We start from the raw sequence: 13,309 nt of genomic DNA on the forward strand, positions 1-13,309 counted from the left end.
TTTTAAGTGGTTTGATGAATGTGAAGTCTTATTGATGACCTATGCATTTGTAGTTAGAAGGTCAAGTGTAAATGCTGTAAATCTGTCTCTCTTTTCCTTTCTGTTTGTTTGTCGTTTCGGCTCCTCTTCCAAATGCCTCTCCTTTGGCTGTGCCTTCCACCACTGAAAGCCATGGAGTCTGATAACAAAGAGAGCTTTTGGGATCGTGTATTAAAAGACCCCATCGGCACACTGGAAGGGGATGAGGTCTTCGAGGATGAAGTAAGTTGGTTAAAAACTGGGAACGCTGGCTCTGAATGTTGAGGTAGGGTGGCCTGGGGGCCAGCTGGACACTGCGTCTTGAGCCCTGGGAGTCACAGCATTGCTCTGCTGTTATCACAGCCCAAGAAAGCTTCTCTTAAAACAGGCTGAAGTGTAAATGACACGCGTTAATCCAAAGAGGGTCAAAAGAAAGCCAAGGATGACACCACAAGGCCCTGCATTCAGTAACATGAATAAAACCCCCTCAAGATTGCTTTTGAAGGCAGCAAAGTTAAAAACAAAACACACAAGCTACCCAGATACTTATTAATAGATCAGAGCAAATCGCTCTTTGTGGAAACCTTGGGTAAAAATGAAGTTAGATCCTGGCAACATGGACTAGATGTAATTTTCCCACTAAGCAATGGTGGCTCAGACGGTAAAGAATCTGCCGACAATTCGGGAGACCTGGGTCCGATCCCTGGGTCAGGAAGATCCCCCGGAGAAGAGAATGGCAACCTGCTCCAGTATTGTTGCCTGGAGAATTCCATGGACAGAGGAGCCTGGTGGGCTACAGTCTATGAGATTGCAAAGAGTCAGACACGACCGACCAACTTACACACATATACACAGCACTTAAAATTCTAGGCATTATATATAAAGCAAACACAAGGAGCTTTTAAAAGACAGAGAAAAGAAGGCAGACTGTCAGGGGACCATGAGATCCAAGGAACAACATGGTGGTGAGTTTCTGAGTTTTCTGTTTGCTTCACATCCTCCTGAAAAGACCATAGTCAGAAACCCCAACAAGCATAGACCAAAGCCCCCCAAAAAGCCTACCATCTCCAACTGAAGGACCAGGCATGGAGCAGCCCAGAAGATGGAAACTTCAGACAACAGCGTCCTCAGTGCAAACCCCGCAACAAAGAGCAATGGAGCATATCCCACAAATCTGAGTCCTGCTCCCACACTTTTCAAAGCAGCACAGAACCAGCCCTGGAAGTTTAATGGCGGTCCTTTCCCAGCTGTATCCAATAACTAGAGACACCATGCTGCTGCTGCTGCTGCTGCTGCTGCTGCTAAGTCGCTTCAGTCATGTTCAACTCTGTGCAACCCCATAGATGGCAGCCCACCAGGCTCCCCCGTCCTTGGGATTCTCCAGGCAAGAACACTGGAGTGGGTTGCCAATTCCTTCTCCAGTGCATGAAAGTGAACGTGAAGTTGTGTCTGATTCTTTGCAACCCCATGGACTGCAGCCTACCAGGCTCCTCTGTCCATGGGATTTTCCAGGCAAGAGTACTGGAATGGGGTGCAATTGCCTTCTCCAAGAGACACCATGAGAAGTTCCAAAAACTTGAATAAGTCTTACATCTACAGAAAGTTTTGTACTGTCTTTACTGCACAAATGTTTTGTCTGCCAGTGCAGCTTGCTGGCTATAATTTCCTGTGTCAACTTACCTCCAAGGCTTCCAACACCTGTTTACTCAGGTTATATATCCTTTCCACTACAGCTGAGAAATTTTCTCAGGATTGTAGGTACTAGCTACAATCACAAAAGTGAGAGCTTGTGTCTCTGAAACTCAAAATTAAGCAGATACATTTTCCTGAACTTAAAAAGGGGGGCGGAAATAACCGAGGCATTTAGTTTTTGCTCGTATTTTAAATTGAAAAACATTCTCTGATTTCAGTTCTTATTTAGCCCTAAATTCCTTATTTTCCAGACATGCTCCTATACACTTATATTAATAAGAAGCAAAAGTGGTTTTGCTCAGCCATGCCTGACTCTTTGCAACCCCATGGACTATAGCCCACCAGGCTCCTCTGTCCATGGGGATTCTCCAGGCAAGAATACTGGAGGGGGCTGCCATGCCCTCCTCCAGGGGATCTTCCCGATCCAGGAATTGAACCCAGGTGTCCCACATTATAGCAGATTCTTTACCAGCTGAGCCGCCAGGGAAGCCCGTATTAATAAGAAAAAACCTACTGGATTTTCAAATACTGAACTACCATGTCAGACGGTGGAGAAGGGATTACGTGAACTTAGATTCACGGCACTGAATATACTAAGATAGGAAAGTAAACTCAGGCATTTTAGAGAGATTTTTTTTTAGCAAGAATTGAAATAGAAAGGAATTGTTTTAATTAGAAACAAATTTTTCAAAAACCTTCAGTGCACCTGTCAACTGAGGTTCTGTGTGTCTGGTGTGGCTGCAGCCGTAAGCCAGGGGACACCTCCCATGGAGCCATGTGAGGTTCTGGATGAGATAGGATGCTGGGAGGATTCTGGGTGACATGCAGCCTGTGTACGTGAGCCCCAGTCACAAACATCTTGCCTTGCCATCTCAGGGACTTGGCTCAGGTGACAAAGTATGGCACGGGTGGAGGGGGTGGGGGCACGACCCCCTGCTGTCTATACCACCTGGCCTCCAAAGATCAGTCACTTAGGTGAGTGATGGGGCAGCACTTGTGGCCCACCTACAGTATAACCTGAAAAGCACCAGTTCTCCAAGAAATCCCATAGGCGGCAGATGTGCCCAAGCACAGAGCAGGACAGGAGGAATGGAGTCAATGGCACACGAGACCTGCGGCTGAAAGACTTGTCTGTGTGGACTTCCAAGGCCTTTGGGAGGCGGGGCACCGGAAACCACTGAGGTACCCACGGGAGAGACGTAGCTGAGGTCCTTTGACTTGGAGGCACCCATCAACCTAGAGCGTGGTTATTCTGACGGTGGCAACTGACAGATCTCACATGCCTCGGGGCAACCCAGCCCAAGCGCCACAACTACCGAGCTGCAACAGTTGAGCCCACGCTCTACAAGAAAAGCCACCACATTGAGAAGCCTGCACACAGCAATTAGGGAGTAGCCCCTGCTCGCAGAAACTAGAGAAAGCCCTCAGGCAGCAACAAAGACCCAGCACAGCCGAAAATAAAACACAAATTTTTTAAAAAAAAGGACTCGTGAAAGACCGGCCTGGACAACTGGGTCATTGCTCCAGCTCAAGGGAGGAATGGTCCACAATAAAGAATTTAGAGGCAGAAATTTTGGGACCACAAGCCTTCACCTCAATCTGCCCTGAAGCACTGATACATTCTGGTGTGAAAAGATAAACTGAGGCCTATTAAAAATCTGAAGAGTTTATTTGAGCCTGTATGTGGCTCAGACAGTAAAGAGTCTGTCTAAAATGCGGGAAACCCGAGTTCGATCCCTGGGTCGGGAAGATCCCCTGGAGAAGGAAATGGCAATCCCCTCCAGTACTATTGCCTGGAAAATCCCACGGACAGAGGAGCCTGGTAGGCTACAGTCCATGGGGTCGCAAAGAGTCGGACTTGACTGAGCAACTTCACTTTCACTTTCATGATTAAAATCAGGCAGTACCACCAGACCGGAAGTGGCTAAGAGCCCTCAGCCAACAGGAGCTGAAGAGAGACAGAAAAGGCAGAAGCAGAGCAAGGAAATTATTGACTGACTGGCTTAGAGCTTAAAGCTGCTTGTGAGTGGTTGTCCTTGGATTTTGATCTCTTAGGCTTGAGGCATTTACAGCCTTAGGTTTTTGTTTGCTTACTCGGGGCACCATGGCCTCAGAGCATCCTCAGTCTGATGGCCTCTGTGTTTAATTAATTGAACACCAGCAATGAGAAGAGGTGCAGCTGGGAATCAAGCAAGTCAGTCCTGAGACACCCCAGCTTTTCCCCAACCTGGAAAAACCAGCCAGCTGCAAGCTCCAATCTTGTATCTGCCCCAGGCCACATGCGACTTTGGATATGTGGGTCGCCCGCTTCCTTTTGTTGTTGTTTAGTTGCTAAGCCATGTCTGCCTCTTTTGCAACCCCATGAACTGTAGACCGCCACGGTCCTCTGTCCATGGAATTTTCCAGGCAAGAATGCTGGAGTGGGTTGCCACTTCCTTCTCCAGGGGAACTTCCCAACCCAGGGGTCGAACTCACATCTCCTGCATTGGCAGGTGGATTCTTTACCACTGAGCCACTAGGGAAGCTGCCCCTCTGCCCCCATTGCTTACTTTAAGAGGCTTATAAGTGAATGGCAGACTGTACATTATCAGATGCAGAACAACCTCCATAACAACCTCAACCTGTAGTGAGCAGGGTGATGAGACAACCTGCAGTTCTTCTGGACAGCAAGTCACACTTCACCTTCTACCAAAAGGGAGCTGAAAAAAGAAACTCTTATGAAGACCAGCTTATGGGTCAGTCCTGCTTAACCTCACAGACTTGAGATAGAATGAACAAATCTACAAAATTAATTGAAAGGTAGCTTTCAGTGTCATTACTTCGGAAGAATTCTTAAAGACTGATATCATCTACTACAAGAACGTGCTAGGTACTACCCTGGTTTCCTGAAGACTCGTATCCTTCACAGTTATTTGAAAGTGAAGTGAAAGTGAAGTCGCTCAGTCGTGTCCAACTCTTCGCGACCCGTGGACTATAGCCCACCAAGCTCCTCCGTCCATGGGATTCTCCAGGCAAGAATACTGGAGTGGGTTGCCATTTCCTTCTCCAGGGGATGTTCCCGACCCAGGGATCGAACCCAGGTCTCCCACATTGCAGGCAGACGCTTTAACCTCTGCACCACCAGGGAAGCCCTTACGATAAATAACCAACCACTGAGAGCTTGGTCATTCCAGGAACTAAAAAAGCCTTATGTTCTCAAGCCATGGATGCAATTTTATGTTCTAGAGCCTTCTCTACATATGGAAGAAGGAGGTAATTTTATGCTCTCAAAAGATTTCTTGGTATGCTACTATTAAAAACAAATTCTTAAGGGAACTGGGGAAAGAGAAGAGGGTGTGACCATTCTGGAGACAATCTTCAGAACAACTCTTGCTAGGCATCCTACTGTTCCCAGTCTTTTTCCAATAACACAGTGAAACCTCATCTGGCACATTAGGGAATCAGATCTCAGGCTATTTCATTCTGTTGTCCCCTTGCAGGTTTCCTCTTGGATTGATCTCCTGATCATTATGTAGTGTCCTTCCTTATCTCTTGTAATCTTTATTTTAAGGTCTATTTTGTCTGATCTGAGGGTTGCTACTGCAGCTTTAGTTTCCCATTTGCATGGAATATATTTTTCCATCCTCTCACTTTCAGTCTATATGTGTCTTTAGGTCTGAAGTGGGTTTCTTGTAGACAGCATATATATGGGTCTTGTTTTTGTATCCATTCAGCCAGTCTGTCAGAGAAGGCAATGGCAACCCACTCCAGTACTCTTGCCTGGAAAATCCCATGGACGGAGGAGCCTGGTAGGCTGCAGTCCACAGGGTCACTAGGAGTCGGACACGACTGAGTGACTTCACTTTCACTTTTCACTTTCATGCACTGGAGAAGGAAATGGCAACCCACTCCAGTGTTCTTGCCTGGAGAATCCCAGGGACGGGGGAGCCCCGTGGGCTGCCATCTACGGGGTCGCATAGAGTCGGACATGATTGAAGCAACTTAACAGCAGCAGCAGCCAGTCTGTGTCTTTTGGTTGGAGCATTTAATCCATTTACATTTAAAGTAATTATTGATATATATGTTCCTATTGCCATTTTCTTAATTGTTTGGGGTTGATTTTGGGGGGGTCCAAAGTCACTGCAGATGGTGACTGCAGCCATGAAACTAAAAGACGCTTACTCCTTGGAAGGAAAGTTATGACCAACCTAGACAGCATATTGAAAAGCAGAGACATTACTTTGCCAACAAAGGTCCATCTAGTCAAGGCTATGGTTTTTCCAGTAGTTATGTATGGATGTGAGAGTTGGACTATAAAGAGGGCTGAGTGCCAAAGAATTGATGCTTTTGAACTGTGGTATTGGAGAAGACTCTTGAGAGTCCCTTGGACTGCAAGGAGATCCAACCAGTCCATCCTAAAGGAGATCAGTCCTGGGTGTTCATTGGAAGGACTGATGCTGAGGCTGAAACTCCAGTACTTTGACCACCTGATGCAGAGCTGACTCATTTGAAAAGACCCTGATGCTGGGAAAGATTGGGGGCAGGAGGAGAAGGGGATGACGGAGGATGAGATGGCTGGATGGCATCACTGACTCGATGGACATGAGTTCGGGTGGACTCCAGGAGTTAGTGATGGACAGGGAGGCCTGGTGTGCTGTGGTTCATAGGGTCGCAAAGAGTCAGACACGACTGAGCGACTGAACTGATTTTGTACATCTTTTTCCTTCTCTTGTATTTCTCAACTATATAAGTCCCTTTAACAATTGTTGTAAAGCTGGTTTAGAGATACTGAATTCTCTTAACTTTCGCTTGTCTGAAATGCTTTTTATTTCTCCATCAGTTCTGAATGAGATCCTTGTCAGGTACAATAATCTTGGTTGTAGATGTTTCCCTTTCAGTACTTTAAATATATTCTGCCATTCCCTTCTGGCCTGCAGTTTCTGCTGAGAGATAACGTATGGGGTTTCCCTTGTATGTTACTTGTTGCTTTTCCCTTGCTGCTTTTAATATTCTTTCTTTGTGTTTAGTCTTTGTTAGTTCACTTGGTATGTGTCCTGGCGTGTTTCTCCTTGGGTTTATCCTGTATGGGACTCTTTGTGGCTCTTGGACTTGTTTGACTATTTCCTTTTCCATGTTGGGGGAATTTTCAACTATAATCTCTTCAAAAATGTTCTCATACCCTTTCTTTTTCTCTTCTTCTTCTGGGACCCCTATAAGTTGAATGTTGGTGCATTTGATATTGTCCAAGAGGTCTCTGAGACTATCCCCAGTTCTTTTCATTCTTTTTCTTTATTCTGCTCTTCAGAAGTTATTTCCACCATTTTATCTTCCAGCTCACTGATTCATTCTTCTGCTTCAGATATTCTGTTATTGATTCCTTCCAAAATATTTTTAATTTCAGTGTTGTTTGTCTCTGTATGTTTATTCTTTAACTCTTCTAGGTCTTTGATAATTGATTCTTGCATTTTCTCCATTTTGTTTTCAAGGTTCTTTTTTTACCATCTTTACTATCATTATTCTGAATTCTTTTTCAGGTAGTTTTCCTATTTCCTCTTCATTTATTTGGACTTCTGTGTTTCTAATTTGTTCCTTCATTTGTGTAGTATTTCTCTGCCTTTTCATTATTTTTTTTTTAACTTATTGTGCTTGAGGTCTCCTTTTCCCAGACTTCAAGGTTGTTTCCTTTGTGTGAGTTCTCACTATTTGATAGGGTTAGTTCTCCCCACTCCAGTGTTCTTGCCTGGAGAATCCCAGGGATGGTGGAGCCTGGCGGGCTGCCGTCTATGGGGTCGCACAGAGTCGGACACGACTGAAGCGACTTAGCAGCAGCAGCGGGCTTAGTTCTCTGGTGGTCTGGGGTCTTGGAGTCAGGGCTCCCACCCCAAAGGCTCAGGGCTTGATCTCTGGCCAGGAACGAAGATTCCACAAGTGGTTTGTTATGGCGTTAATACCCTAAACCAAGAAACCAAAGATGAACCCCAGACAAATGGCAGTCACAAAATCAGGCAAATAATAATTAAAATAATGGAATATACACACATATATATACATCCATGAGCAAAGTCAAAGCAGTCCAACAAAAATAAAATACAGTAGATTGACCCGGCGAACAAAGGAAATCAAAAATTATATTTACTAGTTAAAAACAAAACTAACTAAAGCACAGACTGGAAAACAAAACAAAAGCAAGGTGCCAAGTGGGGAATAAAGCAATGAAAACAAAACTAACAAGTATTTTGAGAGGAAAAGAAAGCAAGAATAGATATGCAACGTTAAATAGCGATAGCGGTGGATGAAGATTTATATACATTAAAGATTAACTCTTTTGCAGGATTCAGCCCCCTCCTATCAGTCAGTGTTCAGGACCGTGCTCAAAGAAATGGCTGTTCGCGACGAACTGGAGGAGGATATTACCATTCCCCTGACTGGTCATCTGGAGGGTGAAACCAGAAGGAAACTGGGAATTCTGTAAGTGACAAGAGGGATGGAACTGGTGGTCACTGGGAAGATACTGGTCACTGGGTGGAGGCAGACCAAAGCTAGCGGCAGAGAAATGTATTAACTGGGCCAAGAGAGCACGAGGAAGACCAGGGTCCAGAAGCTCCCTTGTGTCAAAGAGCTGGCACAAGCCAGACACAGGACAAGGGTAAGATTAGGGGCCAGGGGACAGGATGATCCAGCGGCCAAAACTCAAAGGCAAAGAAATCTAAGAACAGGGGATGTGCAAGATAGCATCAAAGGTGAGCAGGGACACAGGCTGGAAATCCCAGGCAAGAAAAAGTCTTGAAGGGACTGTGAACTTGTGCAGAAGTCTGGGAGGCAAGGCTCAGACCCCTGAGCCTTTGACGAGAGGGACAGTGGAGGGATCAAGCTCATGGGCATCTCCCCAAGAAATTCCTTAGCTTCATCCTAGGCTAGCCATTGCTTCTCCATACTCCTCGAGGGGGATAAGCCCGAAGCGTCACTGACCTGGGATTCATGGCAGGGGCTTGGGGAGCGATAAAGTTATTGCAGATGGCTGCTGGCACCAAATCTTTCTAGTTGGCATGACCCCAGTCACAAAATGTTCCAGAACCCCATCTCTACATCCAGCCTGTGGCACAAGGAAGCCAGGATTTTCACTTATCCAGCTGTCAGAAGCCTTGTTGAACAAGGTACATGGTCAGGCATCTGAGACACTCTCTGGCAGCGGCTCCGAGGAACAGGCTGTGGGGCATGGGGTACCATGCATAACCTCCTTGCTGAAAGAAGACTCCCAAAAATCAGGGGGAGACTGACTGTCAGCAACTTCTGCTTTGGTCTCAATAGAGTCCGGGGGCCAGAGACCCCTAAGGCTTCTCTAGGAAAAGGGAAGGCTAAATACACAATGCAAAATACAAAGAACACCCAAGTTTTCAGATCCTCATAAAATAAGAAAAAAAAAAAATCCCAAATAACACCGTTGCAGGTTATCCTACATTCTAGGTTACATTTTCTCCCCTTCTTTCTCGTTTAAGCCCATAACTAAGGCTCATTCTAACCTAACTACACCCAGTGAATGCACCTACTGTGTGCTGGTCTATACTAGCTTTGCTGGTCTTACTAGCCTTGCTAGTAAGGATTCCATTAGCTTGCAAAGCCGAGCAAAGAACCAAGGAAAGAACCTTCCCCAAAGGGCACTGGGTGCCTCTGGAGGGATCCCCTCACTGGAATCTAACTCTTGCATGAACTTGGCATGCTGCTGTCGGCCTGGACAGGCTTCACCCCACCCTCTTCCTCCTTGTTCTTTCACAAGTGATGGCAGGCGAGGTAACTGCTTCAATTCCATTCACAGTGCTTGCAAATAAAACAAGGAACCCTTGGCATCGTGAGGAGCTCATTCTCAACTTGCAAATAGCTTCTAAAGTACAGACACTAAACCTCCTTTCCACCAGGCAAAACAGTCCAGCCCTTTCCAGCAGACGGTATTTGCTTCCTGAGGTTGCTCAGGGTTAAATTATTATACTCTCTTCGAGGACTCTGAAGCAAGAACTTAAAATCTGCCGTGTCAAAGGCCCTCTGCTCAGAGCCAATTAAGCCTTGGAAGCTCCCTCCTTCCGGCAGATTCCCTTTCCAAAGGTCTCTGATCTGAGGACCAGGAAAGGCTGCTGTCTCCGGAGACCACCCTTATTTGGCAGGAAAACAGTCCCAGCCACTGAAATGCCAGGATGACTCGCTTTGTATATTGACATGAAAGGAGGGTTGAAGGCTTGATCATTTTGAAGAGCTGTGCCTTAATGTGGCTTTCATGGTGAGTCATTTTTGAGTGAGTTTATTTGAAATTTTCCTACTCAGTGCAAAGGAGTTTCAGGTGGCTGTGTCCCGTTCACAAATAATACTGTTTCTCTAAGCTATTTCCGAATAAGACTTTACTGAAATGTGCTCAAGCCACAGAACAAACAGCCTGCATGAGCTGAACTCATAGAGTCAGCTTTGGCTGGCTTTGGATCTCCCAACCCTGGCTTCATTCCCAAGAGGAACCCCACTGAATTCATTTGGAAAGATCTGGGGTCAGCCCCCAGGTGCCCAGGTTGAAGGACAGGAGGGACACACAGCACCAAGTGCTGGTCCTTTATTCCTGAGTACAGACTGGAAGAAAGCCGGTTGCAAAGGCAGAGCCATCCAGCCAAGTCTCCACCTAGGAAACGATGGAGCCGGCCCGAGCTCTGTCTGTCCCGTAGCATGACATGTAAACGCGAATTCGGTCTCAGCTTTTAAAGACGATCCACCTTCCTTTCAGGTTGAAGAAAAATTTTGAAAAATACAAGGAGACGATCCTCTGGATTATGAGGAAACGTGAAAGTAAGAGCTCCTCTCCCCATTTTCCATCCGATCACCTGGATCCCCTGGGTGCTTCTCCTTCCACCATCCCCTGTGTCGCCCCAGGAGGCAGAAATGCTTGTTCCCTCACTTGAGCATCCATTGGGCCAGTGAAGTCTCTGCTGCCTGGGATTAAAATACTGAGCAAGCCAAACACGGTCTGGGACTCGGGGCTTATCCTTTGATTGTGATGAGGGTGGCAGGGAGGGCAGGAGGCGAAGATAAACAGGAAAGCAGGGAATTTGCATATAAAATAGTTAATGCTTTGGCACGAAGGGGATACTATGGGACCACACAAGAAGGCATCTAACCTGTATTGGGGGAGGTTCTAAGTCATTAACAGAAAGTTTAAGAAAGAAATAGCCCCTTACCAGATACTAGAGGCATCCTAAAGGAAATCAGTCCTGAAGATTTATTGGAAGGACTGATGCTGAAGCTGACACTCCAATACTTTGGCCACCTGATGCGAAGAGCTGACTCATCTGAAAACACCCGGATGCTGGGAAAGATTGAAGGCACCCACAGAGGATGAGATGGTTGGATGGCATCACCAACTTAATGGACATGGGTTTGAGTAAACTCTGGGAGTTGGTGATGGACAGGGAGGCCTGGCGTGCTGTGGTCCATGGGGGTCACAAAGAGTCGGACGCAACTGAACTGAACCAAAAGGCATTGGAGTTCCAGCTGTTAAGACTTGCCAATCATGGACTTTGCCAGCTTTGAGGGTCTAATCAAAAAGTCTGAGCCAAGAGCCTAAGCTACCAGGCTACTTAATTCAGAAACTCCAAACCACCAGCTGGAACATCTTTCAGATGACCAGATCCCACTGACATAGAACTGGCAATGACAGCCACAGCTGACACGCCTCATCCATCACGGTGCTCTTTCTTGCTGAGCCAGGACAAAGCCCCAGGTTCCCTCTCAAGAAGTGCTCCCATCCCCATACCAGTAAGTATATGCCCCTGACCTAAGTCCTATAGAGTGACTGCTGTGGGCAGCCCCTTGTCTCTGAACCCTCCGATTTCCAAGCCAAGGATAGCTTCGCAGGCATGTGAGCTGTGCAGGTACACAGGCCCCCACACTTAGGACCCTGTGCTTGCTTTTAATGCTCGGCGGCCACTGTCTTGAAATCCTTCCTTAGTTTATTTTGGTTGACTAACATGCAGGGTTCTAGCTCCCCGACCAGGGATCAAAACCATGCACCCTGCACTGGGGGGGCAGCGTCTTAACCACTGGACCACCAGGGAAGTCCCTGAGATCTTGAATAATTTTGAAACAAGGATACCTGCATTTTGAAATTACATAGCCTCTCCTGTGGGTGAAAAGAAGTGGGAGATACTACACAGCTCACGTCATGAGCCACCAGACCCCAAAGCTCCCCGCGTGAAGGACACAGGTCTGCGACCCGTCTCCGGGCAGCAGCCTCCAAGCAGCATCACTTCAGAGGAACCTGACGGGTCTCTGCAGCCAGCCTAACCCCACTTTAAGGAAACTGAGGCTCAGAAAGGCAGCCTAACACCTCCCCCTATTAAAGACAGAGCTGGTTATACAGCACAAACCAGAAAACCCGTGATTCTAGCCTTCTGACAGGGGAAAAGAGTGCGCACATCCGTGTCCCTTGTTACCGTGACCATTTCAGGCGTGCTCTCTGTCCCTTTCTGGCTGACCCTCACGAAGAGCAGCCGGGCTCACATCCGCCTCCCACGGACAAATCGCCTCCACTCTGGAAGGAAGATCTGGAGGAGGGCTCCTCCGAGGGAGACTGAGGCCCGCGTCCAAACCTCTCACAAAGCACTTTCATCGATCATCGACTCTGCCCCCGCCCACCTCTCTCCTCATCTCCCTGAGGACAAGCTCCTCTCTGAGCTCTAAGTAGCAGCCTCCTCCCGTTCCTCAGGGGCACACAGCCATGTTCTCCTCTCCCCAAGCCCCACCCCACACCTCTCCAACGTCACCAACACCAACCTTAGACACCTTCATTGCCCCAGTGTCCCTGACTCCCATCCTCTCCTTTCTCAGTCCTTTCTTCACATTCTTTCCAGCAAAATCTTTTCAAAACACTTCCATGGCCCTCCACTACCTCCAGGAAAATTCCACATTTTCCCCACGTGGCTTCAAAGGCCCTTGCTCTTGTCCATTCCAGACACACTGGCTTTTCTGTTATTCATCACATGAGCAGGCCTCCCTGCCACAGGGCCTTTGAACGTGCGGTCCTCTAGCTACAGCACTCTGCACACCAATATCCTTGTGACTTGCTCCCTCACTTTATTCAGGTCTCTGCTTAAAAGTCACCTTCTCAGAAACTGTTTCTTTGGCTACCCTTTACAAACCAGTGTGCACACACATGCACAATCATTTTCCATTCTTCTCATCTGCTTGCTGTTTCTTCGGGGCACATCTAGCCACCAGCAGGTGAAGTTTTCACCTGTTCACTTGGGTAGCGTCCATCTCCCCTATGAGTACGAGCAGCAGGCACCGTGCCAGCCCCGGTACCTGGGACAGCTTTTGGCACAGGTGAACACAATGGATATTTCCTGAGTGAGTGAGTAAAGGAATGACCTAGCCCTGCCTATCTCTCCAGAGTGACCCGTTATTACTAAGCTAGTCTTCAACCACGCAGCGTTTATGCTAGGAATTCCACCTGGCAAACTAGAGACAATTTCCACCCTGTGCACAACCTCCAGGCCTGGACAGGGTCCCTGTGAGCTCTGATGGCACCTTGCCCTCTGTGTTGGCAACCTCAGAGTTCCTGGGGTGAAATTCTAAATCAGCTGCTGTAAGA

The 13,309-nt window shown here is 47.2% G+C and overlaps 1 protein-coding gene across 1 annotated transcript in view; it reads left to right on the plus strand.

Moving 5' to 3' along the window:
• ERICH6B (glutamate rich 6B) overlaps positions 1-13,309 on the plus strand; it is a 52,911-nt gene that overhangs the window by 22,473 nt on the left and 17,129 nt on the right. The window contains exons 3-5 of the mRNA XM_018056313.1: positions 170-261; positions 8,021-8,157; positions 10,448-10,509. Of these exons, the coding sequence (XP_017911802.1) occupies positions 170-261; positions 8,021-8,157; positions 10,448-10,509 (291 nt within the window). The remainder of the gene's footprint in view (positions 1-169; positions 262-8,020; positions 8,158-10,447; positions 10,510-13,309) is intronic.

The sequence above is a fragment of the Capra hircus genome, chromosome 12 (genome assembly GCF_001704415.2).
Source record: "Capra hircus breed San Clemente chromosome 12, ASM170441v1, whole genome shotgun sequence".
Classification (NCBI taxonomy): domain Eukaryota; kingdom Metazoa; phylum Chordata; class Mammalia; order Artiodactyla; family Bovidae; genus Capra; species Capra hircus.